This window comes from Populus euphratica, unplaced genomic scaffold (assembly GCF_000495115.2).
Source record: "Populus euphratica unplaced genomic scaffold, PopEup_1.0 scaffold2.1, whole genome shotgun sequence".
NCBI classification, from domain to species: Eukaryota; Viridiplantae; Streptophyta; class Magnoliopsida; order Malpighiales; family Salicaceae; genus Populus; species Populus euphratica.
The window spans coordinates 4,670,234-4,686,279 of NW_011499846.1; the positions used below are offsets into that span (position 1 = coordinate 4,670,234).

General features: G+C 34.4%; 2 protein-coding genes across 6 annotated transcripts; one reads left to right on the plus strand and one right to left on the minus strand.

Annotated features, from left to right (window-relative positions):
• Nucleotides 1-5: 5 nt before the first annotated feature.
• On the plus strand, nt 6-3,807 carry LOC105133782 (alpha/beta-Hydrolases superfamily protein). Of its 4 annotated transcripts, none has more exons than XM_011037898.1 (6): nt 6-312; nt 714-1,424; nt 1,902-1,960; nt 2,288-2,416; nt 2,809-2,944; nt 3,376-3,792. In XM_011037898.1, the coding sequence occupies exons 2-6, from the start codon at nt 720-722 to the stop codon at nt 3,697-3,699; spliced, it is 1,353 nt and encodes a 450-aa protein (XP_011036200.1). In that variant the 5' UTR covers nt 6-312; nt 714-719; the 3' UTR covers nt 3,700-3,792. The 4 variants fall into 4 exon arrangements, with proteins under 4 accessions (XP_011036200.1, XP_011036218.1, XP_011036221.1 ...); XM_011037916.1 differs by having other exon boundaries at nt 714-1,363; nt 1,902-1,970; XM_011037919.1 differs by lacking the exon at nt 3,376-3,792 and adding an exon at nt 3,052-3,181.
• Nucleotides 3,723-10,845, minus strand: BAM2 (beta-amylase 2). Of its 2 annotated transcripts, XM_011037886.1 has the most exons (10): nt 10,237-10,845; nt 9,954-10,031; nt 9,627-9,830; nt 8,957-9,151; nt 8,358-8,522; nt 7,624-7,884; nt 7,266-7,484; nt 6,737-6,956; nt 3,901-4,357; nt 3,723-3,733 (listed from the first exon to the last, which is right to left on the minus strand). In XM_011037886.1, the coding sequence occupies exons 1-9, from the start codon at nt 10,480-10,482 to the stop codon at nt 4,329-4,331; spliced, it is 1,617 nt and encodes a 538-aa protein (XP_011036188.1). In that variant the 5' UTR covers nt 10,483-10,845; the 3' UTR covers nt 3,723-3,733; nt 3,901-4,328. The 2 variants fall into 2 exon arrangements, with proteins under 2 accessions (XP_011036188.1, XP_011036179.1); XM_011037877.1 differs by lacking the exons at nt 3,723-3,733; nt 3,901-4,357 and adding an exon at nt 5,909-6,319.
• Between the last annotated feature and the right edge of the window lie 5,201 nt (nt 10,846-16,046).

Genomic DNA, 16,046 nt, shown 5'->3' on the forward strand with positions numbered 1-16,046 from the left:
CCAAGCTATCCATAGATTTTTCACCAATGTAAATCAATCTAAAATCAGATCCGGAGTAAAATTGACAGCCGCATCCGGAAGAGTGAGGAGATAGATATCCAAGTATCCAACAATCAATTGGGCCAAAGACAGGAACCTCGCTAACCGTCCGTCAGTGCTGTACGAGGCAGCGGTTGGTTGTAGTAGGGTCAAAATCAAACAGCAAGACAGAGGGATCAATGAAACATAACTAAGAAAACTGGGAATCTAAGCACTAAACAGAGTAGATTCTTGCAAAGCCAGCTCTAAAAGGGAAATGGGTTTGACTAGCAGGTACACAATCCAACAAGAGCAATCTCTTGCATCTCTATCTGCACCAGCTGTATTATATAATTTTGTTTTGTAATCTAACCTACCAATCAAAAGTAGCAACTCTGAATTTCGCAACTCCTGATACACTAACAGCAACCCCCCCCCCCTCTCTAAAAAAAAATGTTTCTTTTAAAAGGTTTTTCTTTTTAAGTGGGTTTGTGTATTTTTGTATTTTTTCTTTATATTTTTGTTTTGATTACTGACTCTTCAACAAGAAAGTTTAATTCTTTACAAAATAAACTGATTATCTTCTAAATCCCAGTTGGATTTTCCTCAAAATCTAAGTTCCCCAAATTCATTGATGTGCCTGTCTCATTTGAGTCATGTTTCTAGATGAATATATTATCATGCTTGAATCATAGGCCTCTATGTCAATCCTCTGTGGCGTTCCAATCCTTGAATGCGTGTACTGCCTTGGCTGTGCTCGTTGGCTATGGAAAAAATGCCTATACTCTGCTGGTCATGAAAGTGAGAACTGGGGCTTAGCCACAGCTGAAGAATTCGCACCTGTGCCACGCCTTTGTCGCCTAATCCTATCTGTCTATGAAGATGATCTTCGCAACCCACTTTGGGCGCCGCCGGGAGGCTATGGTATTAACCCTGACTGGGTAGTTGTAAAGAGAACTTATAAAGATACAGGGGGGTGTGCTGCTCCTTACATGATTTACCTTGATCATGATAATGCTGATGTAGTGTTGGCTATTAGGGGGCTTAATTTGGCGAAGGAAAGTGACTATGCAGTTTTACTTGATAATAAATTGGGGCAGACCAAGTTTGATGGTGGTTATGTGCATAATGGGCTATTGAAAGCAGCAAAGTGGGTTTTTGATACAGAGTGTGAGCTTTTGAGGGATTTGGTTGAGATGAATCCAGATTATAGGTTGACTTTTGCTGGACATTCATTAGGTGCAGGGATAGTGTCGCTGATAGTAATGTACGCTGTCCAAAATCGGGATAGATTGGGGAACATTGAGAGGAAGAGGATCAGATGCTTTGCCATGGCTCCTGCTAGGTGTGTGTCACTGAATTTGGCTGTGAGATATGCTGATGTTATCAATTCTATCGTGCTTCAGGTAGGACTTGCCTGTGCTGTCAGCTGTGTTTGAAGTTACAGTAACAAAGTTGCTTAAAATTTGGTCAAAATGGATAACGGTAAAGTTTAAAATTTGAATTTTTTGGTACATCAGTCAATTGGAAACACCCACAAATATGATGATGATGAGTGCTCTTAATAAGAACGGTGGTTGCAGCATTTTTTGGATATACTAAAATGAATAAAATTTGTTCAAAGTGGCCACAGAAGCATTTTTCAATTTATACATTTTGAGAATTAGAAACCCTGCTGTTTAGAAATATCAATTATGTGATACAGTGATTAGCATTTTAGTTTGCCTGTTTTCTTACAATTGTTACCTGCTGCTGAGCTCTAGATTTGATGAAACAAGCAAAGAGCTTGATACTTTAGACTTCTAGCATTTCAATTTCTCGTTCACTGTGACAAGGAATATTAGCATGTGCTCTGTTCTGATATGAGTTACTGAATGAACCAGGATGATTTCTTACCTCGGACGACCACTGTTCTGGAAGATGTTTTCAAATCGATTTTCTGGTAAGAGATAGTATGTCTTATTTACCTTTTCATTACTAGCTGTATATTTTTTTCTTTATTGCATCTGGTAAAGTGGCATGTATAAGATGTTGAGATTTGAGGCCCTTTTTTAAAAAAAAATAAAAATTCAAATGAGTCAATATTGTACTCAAAGAGAGAGCGCAATTGCATATAGAAACTTAAAGAGGTTTTTCCATTTGGCTGGTTGAGGAAACTCGGATAGTCATTGATGGACTCTTATGCTTGCATATTTGGCCCGTGTTATAATGATCACGTATCTAATGGGGTTCGTTTATTAACTAAGCTGAGTTTCTGTACTTTGGACAGCTTGCCTTGTCTGCTATGCCTAATGTGCTTGAAGGATACTTGCACTCTTGAGGAGAAGATGCTTAAGGATCCAACACGGTTATATGCACCAGGACGTCTATACCATATTGTTGAGAGAAAGCCCTTCAGGTAGATTCAGCTGTATTTTTGGTGCAATTTTACTTGTACCTTATGAAGCAGCTTGCCATGAGTTTTTATGCCTACTGCTGAAGGAAATTCTTGATGATTTGGGGATATAAAGAAGGTATCACCTGCTGGGAAATAAGAGGAATGGTGAGGGGAAGAGCGAAAATAGAAATAGTGAGTCTTGTTGAAGGTACAAGGAAAGTATTGTTGGCATCCTGAATCAAAGAGCAACTGATAATTATCATTGAATATTCCAAGACCCCAAAGAGTTGTCAATTGCCATGCCAGCTCCTTTCGATTTTGATTTGCTGGAGGTTTATTTAGAAAATTTATGTGCTTCAGAATTATTGATTACCTACTTATCGTAATCAGAGCACCTTTACACTTGGTTTCAGGATAGGAAGATTTCCACCAGTTGTCAGAACAGCAGTCCCTGTGGATGGGCGCTTTGAGCACCTAGTTCTTTCATGCAATGCGACTTCTGATCATGCCATTATCTGGTTGGAGAGGGAATCTCAAAGGGCTCTTGATGTAAGTCTAGCTTCTTTCTTGGCATGCAGTAAGACTTGGTGGTTCTGGGTTTGGGCCAAGGCTGAGACAGCTTTTAAATAACTGATCTAGTTTGTCTCATCAATCAGATTTTTAGAGCTTGCTTGTCCAGCTTCTCAATGAGGAAAAAAATGAAAGAAAACCTTGGTTTGTCCTGTCGATGGAGGGTAGTCAGCTTTTTCGCAACTCCTGGGTAGCTCGAAATAGGAGCTCCTGGAATGTTTGTTGAGGCCAATTTGTGGCAGGTTTCTTGTAAAATCCCGTGACCTGTCATCTCCGTAACTCCACTACTATAAATGATAAAGGCAGTGTCAGTCAAGTGGTGTATATTTGCTTGGTTAAATTAGATGCTTGCAGATTGAGAATTAACTTCTACATTTACAACATATCTGAAACACTATCTCCCTTGTCAGTTGATGCTGGAGAAAGATCGCATCATGGAAATTCCAGCACAACAGCGGATGCAGCGGCAGGAGTCTATTGCACGTGAGCACAATGAAGAGTATGAGGCAGCACTTCGGAGAGCTGTTGCTTTGGAAATCCCACAGGCAGCCTACTCACCTTCGTATGGAACATTTGCCGAAGTGGAAAAGGGGGAGGGTTCTGGCAGCTCAAGTGGGGCACGTTCATCACTGTTGTCATTTAAGAGAATGAAGGAACGCTGGGACAACTTTATAGAGCGTCATTTTGATGTGGATGAATCTGGTCGAATGGTGTTCAAGAAGTCTTCCACATAGACACTATTTTTTTCCCCTTTTTCTGTAAAATTACCTGCAAATATCATTCTTTCATTTATCAACCAAATAGGCTCGATTTCCCTTATGATGTTATTTTAATGGTCCGTAGAATTGTCAGCTTTACGCATGGATAAATCAGATTAAACAGGAGGGGAAAAATATGAAAGAAAGAGAGAACATTTTCAAGAATATGTAACTCACCTTCAACTTCAAGCGTGGCCGGAGCATGGCAAACAGTTTCTTCGAAGCTCCCTTGTGTTTTTTCTACCTTGCCTACGGTTTTTAGGAACTCAAGAAGATATTGACGGCCCATTACAAAATGAGAAAGAAACAAATCAAAAGGGAAGGGAATAGGTGTTCAATTAATAATTTCAAATTTCTGAATTGCATACGAGCCTTCGAAAAAAGCTTTCAGCTCGGTTAAAAAAACAAGCATTAAAGGAAGCTCAAATCTAGCGAACCTGACTGTTTTGAGTTTGTGATGTCATTTACAGATGTGTTTAAACCATTTCAATACTATTACTCTGGATATTATATGAAAAAAATAATACACTAATCTACATTACGGTAACCCCATCTATTATGTGGGGAACAATAAATACGACTCCATCTGGATGCCCTTCCTCCTGCTATACCTGGAGATCAAGAACGGCATCCCCTGCCATGGAAACCAAACACATTCAGATCAAATTACAATGATGCATCAATCAGTACTATATATCATCAATAGCCAACTAATCGAATGGCTCCCTACCACTTTTATTTTGAATTTGATGCAACTTTATACCCTTGAAGGACAAGTTATTCATCAACATCTAACAGATTCGGCTACAAAACCTTGTGTGAAAATGACGCTAGTTGTTTTGCTTTAATAGCCAGTAAATGAGACAAACCATGACTTGTCTGTCCTTCACAGGGCACTGCTGGAAGAACCTTTTGAAGTAATCTCATTGTTTATGAAACAGAAGACCAGTGCAGATTACCTCAAAATAAGAGGTAAAAATAAAAGACAAATACAGAAAAAGAAAGCTCTCCTTTTCAATTTAAGCCGTCGAATTGAAACTTCTATTAGTTTATAGTGTTTTAAACTGCTTCAAGTCAAAAGGACAAATGCCTCCGCCATTTTATCATTGCCACTACATTTGGCGTCAAAATGTCAGCTTTCTCATTTTATTTCTTCAATTTTTTCTTTTTGACAAAGATTTTTATTTCTAAAGTAAAAGAAACAATAAAATTAAAAAAAAATCGAAAAATCAATTTCTCTCTTTTCCTTGGCAACCAAACGAGAAGTAAAGGCTAGTTGTCTCACTCTAAATCAACTATAGTTCTTCAATTAAAATAAACACTTTTGAATCATTAATAAACAAAACAAACTCAATTAATCACCTTCTTATAGCAGTTTTCCACTCGTTTCACGCGTAAGATTCACACAAGAACTTCACATTTCGCAAACTAACACTTCAGATTCCCCTCTATTTCTCCATTTCCAAACTCAAATTTCACTCTTCCATCTTTTACGTAAACAAATTCACAAACTTTCTCACCTTATATCTTCTTCATAACAACAGATACATCTGCCTCTCTCAAAACCCTAACTTCGCCGACCACCGGAAAATCTCCGGTGTCGTTTCATGGCCACTCTCCAAAGCCTAATTGAACAAAGAATTCCACGAGAAGGCGAGATATTCGAGGTTTTCCTGGCGAGTAGAGGTGAGCTTGCGAGAGAGAGTAAGGAGGGGCGTGTGGAAATGTGTGTTTGCGTGCGAGGTTAGGGATTCGCGCGTGTTTCTCGTGTGTGAGTGTGTGTGTTGGTATGACACGGATGGGGCGTGTGTAGCTATGCCAGAGAGAGAGAGTGAGAGAGGGTACAGTAACACGTGTAGCACGTGCTGAAAGCTGAATGAGTGAGACCGGACACGAGATGTTAGCGCGTCCTTAAAGGCCCTATCACGTGACCTACGTTAACGGTAAACGGTTACAAACCGCTTGTGTTTGTCTGAAAAAATAAAAATTTGAGTACACGCACTGACCATCAAGTGCTTGAAATTGTTCAGATACAGATGATATTAAATGATATAATTGGCTACGGGATAGTGCCATTAAAGCATTGTTTTTACGTTTTAAAATTATTTTTTTATATTTGCATATTATTTTAATGTTAGATACCAAAAATAAATTTTAAAAAATAAAAAAATTAATATAATATATTAAGAAAAACTATTATCACATAAAACAACCACTGTATACATCAGCATGGATACCGTCTTCTGCCAATGAAATCAGTTTAATGATTCTCCGTGAGCCGAAAGTAGAAACCTAGCAAAGACCCTCCAGGAACATGGACTATCTTCAAAACTAATTGATAAAAGGATGAGCTTCTTCGGACACACATAGATGCTTGGTACAGTTCAGTGTGAAAACGAGGATGCTTGGAACAATTAACAATCTATATCGAACTGCACTATTATACACTACATTGTATGTTATGGACATAGGACAAACACGTAAAAAGTATAATCTATCGAAGTGTGACAACACTCCTAGGCGCAACTTAACCCATCCATCTCCTGCTATAGTGTAATTTCTGTTCAAATTGCATTTGAATCTGAAACTGCTTCTCCTGAAATTGGATGTAAGACGAATCAAAATCATCTATGTCTGATAAAGAGTGCATTTGTACATTCTAAATGCATGAATAACAATGGAAACCACTGTACCCTCAAGTCTTTCCTATAATTTACAACTTCAAACAATTTTATATTTAAATAGAAACTAAACATCAACAATGCACTGGCCAATTCTTTGTTCATTATATGAGGTTTAACTAGCCAAGCATATAATTATAGATGAGCTTCCCATTGGCTTCAAGATTAAATATCATATATCATGCATGCTAACAAACTCTTCTTATCATCATTATACTAGAAATCCAAGACAACTGAAAATCCCCAACATAAAAAAAAAAGGAACGGAAAGGAATTGGAACCGAAAGAAAATGTGATGGACTCAGAAGGAGAAAAGTGAAGCACTACAATACCATGCATTCTCTTCACAAATCGTTCGAACTCTTGAAAGTTGTGTCTCTCCATGAGAACCGGGCTAAGCCTGAGATAGGTAAAAACAGATAAATGCCTCCCATCCGGATTATGTAGGGGCTTGGCATTTTCTAATATCTTGTTATAACCTTCTCTGTCGTAGCAAGGAAGAGCATTCTCACTGGCAAGTGGGATACAAGCATCCCATGCAGCATTCAGCACCTGGAAATTGAAAAGATGATTAGCAATCTAAATATGACAGGATATATGGCCTAAAATAATTCTTGAGATTTAAACTATCATGATTCAATCACAACCCTATTTCCAGGATGCTGCTGATAAAGAAAATGCGGGATCAAATCTCATGGAGTTTCAGTGAAATAGACTCCTTTGCATATCAAAATTTAGCACCATCTTCCCTCCACATTCAACTGAACATACACATCCCTTTACCCTCACAACAGATATTTTAATACCCTAATTGAAACATCATATGCTAGGAGATAAAACAGCAGATATTTCTTTGCTTACCTGCCAAACTAATCCCTCAGGATCTGCGAGTGCCTCTGGAAAGCCCTCATACTGGTCCACTGTGCGCATTTCAAAACAAGTGAAATTGAGAGCAACCCCATGTTTCCTCAACATTGCTGCAATTGGAGCATAGCCATCACGATTTGAAGGGTTGTAGAATCCAGAAGTCAATTCAGCAGCATGACTAGCTGTTTTGTACCACCAATGAATTCCTGATAGCTGCTTGTCAGCCGTCAATATAGCAAAAAAATATCGGTATAAAAATTATAGAACATGTTAATTGGACTTATCTATCATTCCAAGAAATGGAAACTTGTTTATCCAGAGAAGAACAAGATTCCATGCAATGGTAACTCACCTTCACAGAAATGCCAGTGCCTTCAAAGGCTAAATTAGCCAGAGCAAGAACACGATCTCCGTGATCAATCAAAACTTGAGAGTACCAATTGAGGAAGAATCTTCCATAGTAACTATCATAGTCTCCTCCATCACGGAAAAACCCAATCTCATGTGGTGCAGAGTTGTAAGAACCTGCATTCTCTGGACCTCTTCCCCAAAATGAGTGCCCCCTCACCTCTGCTGCTTTGCTCAGACTCTTCATCAGGTACTTATCATAGCACTGAAATGAAACATCTTGGGTCATTTTGTGGAAAAACACCATAATTTAATAAGGTTAACTATGAAAAAGGTGATAGAGGGACAAGATCAAACTATGGAATGCATAAGAGGACAGCTTATTTTTATTCCATAATGATTACCAGCCTCTCTACAATTTAGGTGTTTGGCACTGAATTTCAACTTGCTTTTCATCAAAATTTGATTATTTTTTTTGCTTCAATTCCTTTTTAGTATTTATATACTGTTTTAATGTGCTGATGTTAAAAATAAATTTTAAAAAATAAAAAAATATTATTTTGATGCATTTCCGAGTGAAAAACACTTTAAAAAACAACCATTACCACAATCTCAAACACCCATGTAACCAGTAATTCAAATACACCTTTAATTTCACAGTCATCAGGATAAGGTACCCCTAAGTGATTGCCTTCTTCAAGGTGAAGGTCAAGTTATTAACCCGTTAATAAAACATACCTGGAATTCACCAATGCCAGGATATGTCCAGCCATGTTTTGCGGGATATGAGGGATACCGTAGCTCCCCACATGGACCTAGTCCAATTTCAATCTCAGAGATGATTCCATCCTGAAAGAACTCATCAAACTCCACCCTAAAGCTCCTCATATAATCAAAGTAAACCTGCATTATTTTTATCAACAGTAGAAACTTCGAATTTAAGATATAAAATTAAATTTCTAGCTAAGGGCACATGGACTAAAGCACTTATTAGTCACAGAGGTTTCAAATCTTTGATAATGTGATCTTACAAACTTCAGCCACAGATAAAACAAATATTGGGTGGGACTTTTGCGTAATATGAATACTGCTGGATGAAAAGAGATTGTGTCCAAACAAGCATTCTTTTTCTAAACACAAATATACATTTAACATAATAAATTTAGCTGCACATTTTAGAGCAGTTCATGTTTCAATACATTTTCAGAGAACATCAAATTAAACAGGAAAGAGCAGAAAAGGTATTTGCTGTATTTCAACTTATATGTGGCCTAGATGAGATTAAAAAAAAATAAAAACTTTTGATATCACATTATAAGCATGCCTTGATTCAATACCTCAACAGCTGTCCGACGTTTTAAAACTCGCTCCTTATCAATTCCCCAAGTGAGGCATTCAGTATTGCGCCTTCCTTCTCTGTCGGTGAAATATATGTCAGGATTGGTTTCACCAATTTCTATCACCCATTGTGGAAGTGGAATATGGACATCATCACCAACATTGCCTCCGCATTCATGAAATGACATAACAACCTGAGCTCATATTAGAGTAAAGACATAGTAGCATAATCGGCATAGAATTGTTTTGAATTACTATAACACCAAACATTCCATTTGGAAAATTATGCTAGTTGTAGGTCGATGCCAAGCTTATAAAATCTTTATCCAAAAATGACATAAGACCAACTAACATACTATTAAATGGATATACATGTTGAATGTTAGAGTTTGTTTCGCTTGAGAACTTGCAGATGTTGGCTTGGAGGGTATTAAAGCATGAATTACAGATACAATTAACCTTGGATGTGGACTGATACTGAGCACTTTTGGGGTTGGAAAGTAGAGAGAGGTGAACATAACAGATTGGAGTTCAAGATGTGAGTCGCCGTACAGGCTTTAGGTTCTTTCCCAAATAATTCATTTTTTACCATCAGAATCCGTGATCTTGATTCATAGCTTATGATAGACCAATCATAGCAAAACAGAATATATACATATATATACTCACCTGCAACTTAAGCTTAAGATCACGCACCATCTGAAAGAGCCTCCTGTAACCACTCCAGTTATACACCTGCGGAGCATGAGCCTCCACTATCCCCCACCAACAATCAATCATGACACCATCAACATTTGCAGATTTCAAGATCCTCAGCTGGTTCAGTAGATCTTCAGGATCAACCAACTCACAATTCATGTCAATGACACTTAGCTGCCATTTGCCACATCATTAAACACAACAAATAAACTCGTAGAAACAAAATACCTTAAACTAAAGAACCAAATCAAGAAATCAACAAACAAGAAATAACAGTGTCAAAACAATCACACTTACCGGCAGCATCACATAAACAGGAACATAAGCAGTGCCAGTAAAATCCCGCTCCGGCACCTTCGGACGCCCATCTCCAACCTAAGGAAAAATGCAGAGAATAGGCCAACAACTACAGGTGAATGTAAATTGATTCGAAAGCCCATTGAACAACCTTACTCCATTACTAAACTAGTTGCACGTTATCTGATCCAAATTTAGTTACAACTGCTTCAAAAATTCAATAGCTCAAAAGAACAACCAACATAACCTCGTTCTACTATACACGTAATTATAAGTTTATTACCTGCTCATCATCAGTATTATCCATTGAATCATCAAGAAGAGAGTGGTCTTCAATTTTCTGCCCTTTAGCTCTCGCCACCCCGAAATTTCTAAACCGAGAACCAATTGACACTGCATCAGCTTTCAAAGGACGACACCGCACATTGCACGCCACTGAGCTCCGAAATCCACTACACACTTGCATGGAAGAAACTAAAAATAATTGACTATTTGTTAATGACAAGGCCACACACGCGTTAAAGGCCATCTTGATTTGAGCAACTGATTTAGAAGTCGACTAGCGTGAATTGAAACTTCTTATGGAAGCCGATTACTTCGCTGAGAGTGTAGAAATGAGTGATTTTCGTTGAGATATTCAATACCGATAATTTCTCTTTACGTCTCTCTGACTAAAGTTTGTCAGATTTGAGTATAGATTTTCTCTTTTTATTCACTCCATTTTCTAGTAAGTAACAGTTTTCTCGGGAACCAAAAAGAGGAAGTGGCGGGGAAAAGAACCCGTGACCGGTGGTTTACGGATCCAAACTCCAGAAAGATATCATTTTCTTTGAGCTTTATAAAAATCAAGACTCCTTTTCTGCGCTTTTCGAGGTGAGTACGGCGCGGTTGGGTAACGCCGTTCAAAAGCGTTTTATAATTGTTTTAACTTTTTAATATCTTTAAATAAAAATTAAGTTGAAAATAAATTTTAAAAATAAAAATATATTATTTTAATATATTTTAAATTAAAAAATTACTTTAAAAAATATTTCCTATCACAGCCAAACGCCACACTACCTCCGATAATTGATGGCTGACACGTGTTGGATAATTATTGCGTGGCGAGGGTTCTGCTTGTAGATTCCGTACCTTTTCTGGACCGAGAAATGAGAAAATGTCGGCATGGGCCTACATATAACTCTTCCCTTTTTTCTGTTCAAGGCTCAAAGCCCGCCATAGATCAAGTTCTTAAATCTAGCGCAGACGATGGCCCACCCATTTTGCCAATGTATTCTTGTTCAAAAACCCGCTGTTACGATTTTAGGAAGACAAAATTACCCTTCTACAGGGCATCCACGGGGCACTTTACCCTTTAACACATGAATAGATATGGAAAACATAACTCTTCTCATGGAATTTTGATGTTCAAATTGACTAATTAGTGATATTTTATTTATTAGTTTATAATATTTATTTAAATAAATAAATAAATAAAAATAAAAAAGTGAAATACTAAGTAAAGATATATAGAAATATTAATTATTAATTTTAATTTTTTTAATTGCATCTATTTTTTGTTTAAGGTGAGCTTCAAAGAATAATTCATATGATCTCATTAATTACTCCCTTAATATCATAAAATCTCTTAACTCTACCTTTCTAAAATAAGGATTATTAACTAGTAATTGGTTCGATGCTACATTACATGTCTAATTAAATTTGTTCAAGCATTATTAATATGTTTTTTAGTTAAAAAAAGTTAAACTATATAGAGGCTAACTTAATATAATTTAATTGATTTGGTAAATCCAAATTAAAACAGCCTAAATGACCAATAAAAATAATGTGTGGCTAAAAAAATTCAAGATATCATATTTTTAAAAAAAATATATTAAAATAATAATATATTAATTTGACTCTCATGCAATTATGATATTTTAAAATATATTATTTTGTATTTTAAAAATATATTAAAACATCATATTTCGATCATAAGATTTAAGAGAGGAGACATAAAGTAACCAAAAACAAGAAAGGAGATAAAAATAGTTCTACCAAACACATGAGGACCATAAAAAAAAAAAAGATTCAAGTACAATGTCAACAGCTTATTTTCAAGAAAAGAATTTAATACAGGTGAGTTTGTTTTTCAAACATGCCATAAAAAAAAAAATTAGAATCCATTGATTTTTTTATCCAATTTTTTTATAGATTTTTAAATTAATTAAATAGTTTTTTTAAGGTTGATAATAAGTTTATTAAAGTTTTTGAGATTTTTTAAGTAAAAATAAGTTAAAAATTTAATTTTTTGAAACCTGAAACTCATATCCAATCTTTAATTACCGTAGTTGATCTAAAAATATATCAGTGGAGAACACATTATGTGTCAACAAAGACAATATATCATAATTATATATTTTTAAAAAAAATCTTGAATAAATGGTATATTATCCACTTTTTTAACATAAAAAAATTAACTTGATGGGCCTAGGCCTTTTCTTTTTATGTTAGGCATGTTGGTCTTGTAAATTTTAATTGATTTTGTTTTTAAAACTATTTTTTAATTAATAAGCTTTTATGTATATATATATTGTTTAGTTTAATTTTTTTTCATATAGTAATTAATTTTTTGGATGGTTATAATTTCATAACGTCCTAAAAAAGTTATCTTAATTTACTTTAATTTTTTTTATTAAATTTTAGATAAATAAATTATATTTTAACTATGCATTTATAAGATTAAAAATAATATTTACTCTACAACTAAAACTAACTTTCAAGATAAATACAAAAAATCATGTAAAAATAAATAAAAACACCTGCAATAAACTTTCAAGATTAATTTTTACTTTTAATGGTTTGCATAAAGCAAAGATTATCTTTTAGCAGATCAATGAATATGAAAAAAAAATAGTGGGTAGATTTCCATCACCTTTTTATTCTTCGACGTGAAAGTATGGAAAATCATGACTTGAATTTCAGAGATGGAAAAAACAATTAACAAATTACATGCCCATTGGTCAAATATCAAGTCGAGGAATTAGAGGAAGAACTGGAACAGGTGAACAGGGAGGGTGCTTAACTTGCTTCACATCTAGAGACAAAAAGGAAGCAAAAGATGAAGCGTCGAGGTGGTCATCATCACCCTTTACAGGATGCATCAAGGTCCAATGATGATATTGAATCTGATTTGTGACGACGATACCTTTTTCAAGGATCCATTTTGTGATTCGAGATTGATTATTGTCAGCTGCCGAATCATGTTTTGGCTTCCAAGTTCATACACACACGCCATGATCAACCAATATTCTCTCACTGTCCACCAGCTTAAGCTCGATCACCAAATTATACTCATCCGGTGGCTGAATTTCATGAGTTATTTACCTTATAAAATTAATGGAATTTGAGAGCCAGAAACCTGTGTTTTTATGGTCTTATATATCTTCCGTATATGTCATCAAAGTGGAAACAATCTACAGCTCGCCTTTAAGTAATTTGCGGGTTGAAGTATGCATATTTCATATTGTAATAGTTTTTGTGGATATTTTTATTTTATAAAAGATATTTTTAGTTAAAATAGATTTAATATTTATATATATTTAGTTAAAATTGTGATTAAAATTAAAATTAAATAAAAAATTAATTTAATGTGTTTAGTTAATAATAATTTTCAAATTGAGATTGTAGAATAATTTTAAAAAATATATATTGATATTGATGGTTTTTAATTTAAATATTATAGATTTAATTATTATTATTACATCATGAAATAAATAGTACTTTATATAAAATATTTTTTATTATTTCATTAAATTATCTACAATTCAATTACGTATGAAATATATCTGATAAGGACTACAGTTTTCTTGATTTTTTAAATGCATAACAACATCAGGTAAAATATTATAATGAATAGAATTAAAATTGAAATTGTGATTTTTGTCTAATTTATCATTAGTGTCATTGAATAATATTAAATACTAATTTTTAAATAAAATATAATTAAAAATAAAAAATAAAAAAAAATTATTTTATTTTACTAAATTAAATTAGACCGTATTTAATATATTTAACTTTGAAACAAATCTAATCCAATTAAAATAATAAAAAATAATTTTATTATTCCCGTTAACAATAAAAAGAATGATTCACTCTCAACGTAAGCAACCCTTGGGTACTTTTTTTCACATTGCGTTGTGAACACGGTAAATAATTTGATTCATGAATAGTAAATGTTGTTATTTTCTTTACCAAATGTTTGGCCCCTGTTTTTTGCTTTAAACGTAAACACTACCTCGTAAACAAACAGTGTCAGTCTGGCTGCACATCTTCAGCTCTTGCGGAGATGAAATTAGGAAGATGAGGGAGGCAAACAGGTAGGTATTGCTCATCTCCAGGAGGGCAGAAAACAAAGAGCACAGATTTATAGAATATATATGAATCTCAAGACACATTCCACTAATGTTTTAGGTCGCTACACTGACACAGATCAAGACACAGTTGCCTGTGGAATCTCCTAAGAAATGTCCCATATAAAATCAATGAAAAGGATCCCATCTGTAGCCGAAGAAGTTCATCACACATTGCAGTGGAATTGGCAGCCCCAAAAACTAATAAAACATGACTAACACAACTAGACTATGACAGCAGCAACACAAATGAAACACAACATGCCTTATATATATATATAGGTGGTGCAATATTGACATTATTCGAAAAAAAATCCGTATTTTTAAAAAATCAAAGGTTGATTACTCAAATAGGTAAAGTAAAAGATTAAGAACTCAAATGTAATAAAAATCAAAGATTGAGCACTTAAATTGTAGCTTTATTATCTAGCTTTGAGAGATTGTATTTTAAAATAATATTGGTGCAGCTAATTTTATTTTTAATCAAATAATAATTTGTTTTACCTTGACATGGTCTCCCAAAAAAATAATCTTACATATCATACGTGGCAGTACCAGAATCAATATAAAATCCCCATAAGCTTTATAACAGAAAAGATTAACAAATTATTATTAATTAAAAAAACTAAAACTCGATAGACCTTTTCTTTCACCATGGATTCGCACGGCAAAGTTATCATTTCACTCTCAACAACACAGAACTTATAATTTGGTTTAAAGAGTAAAATAATTTTTTTCATGAGATTAAATTGTTATTTTAAAGTTTACAATGGTAAATTTATCTAGGATCCTTTTAGTTGCATGGTAAAATTATTAAACTACCCTTAAAAAGCTAAATTAATTGGACACAGTGGTGAGGGGCTTTCAGGCATTTCAAGATTTTTTGCACTGTAAGATACCCAAATTACTTTTAAAACTAAATTTTCTTAAATTAAAGTGAAGTGTATAGTTTTGTCATTTCATATAAATTTTTTTTGTAATTGGCAAATTGACTTTACAGGCATTTAAATCTATTAATAAAAAAAATTATTTTAATTAATAAATTATTAGTATGTGTGTTGCCTCCTGACAATTGAACACCACATTTCAAGATGACATTCAAAACATCATGCCATCTCCTTCACGGTTGTAAGGCGTGTGTCGTCTCCCCTATAAGATGGAGCTCTAACAATGATTTTTATTTTTCTCATCTTTTCTTTTTCTTTAACCTTGAAAAAAAACACTATATTCAAAAAATTCAAAAAAATATGCGTTCGTTTGTTAATTTTATCATATTTAAGAAATACTTTGCGTGGATCCATATCATCACAAAGTATATTACTAAAAGAAACTTTGTTCTGTCTACGATAAGAGCTCTATTCTTTTTGGCCATCTATTTTTCATGACATGCCACCTTAGCTTCATTGTTTTGATTCCGTTGTCTTCCATTTTGAGTTTGCTGGATTGTGGCTTCTGATGATAAGATCTATACTTTGCTGTAGGTTATTTTCACATAGTTTATCCACTTATGTTATTTTGGAACTGCGCTGAAAGTTTTTCTTAGTGAAAATCTTTAAAATCCTGACAAGTTATTTTATGGGAATATTGGCCTTGAAATCAGTAAACTCTTTACAGTTCACGGTATAGGAATCAGATCAAAGTATCCAACTGGACCAATCCATGATAACTATGCTTACATTTATGTTTGCTTCTGATTCTAATC

Bases quoted from the DNA above. Each gene is read 5' to 3' on its own strand.
- BAM2 (XM_011037877.1), bottom strand. From the start codon at position 10,482: ATGGCCTTTAACGCGTGTGTGGCCTTGTCATTAACAAATAGTCAATTA. The intron at 7,885-8,357 runs GTATGTTTTATT...GTTTCATTTCAG, and splicing joins CTGGCATTGGTGAATTCCAG to TGCTATGATAAGTACCTGAT. The intron at 6,957-7,265 runs GTAAGCAAAGAA...TTCAATTTCCAG, and splicing joins CTGAGGGATTAGTTTGGCAG to GTGCTGAATGCTGCATGGGA.
- LOC105133782 (XM_011037898.1), top strand. From the start codon at position 720: ATGTCAATCCTCTGTGGCGTTCCAATCCTTGAATGCGTGTACTGCCTT. The intron at 1,961-2,287 runs GTAAGAGATAGT...TACTTTGGACAG, and splicing joins GTTTTCAAATCGATTTTCTG to CTTGCCTTGTCTGCTATGCC. The intron at 2,945-3,375 runs GTAAGTCTAGCT...CTCCCTTGTCAG, and splicing joins AATCTCAAAGGGCTCTTGAT to TTGATGCTGGAGAAAGATCG.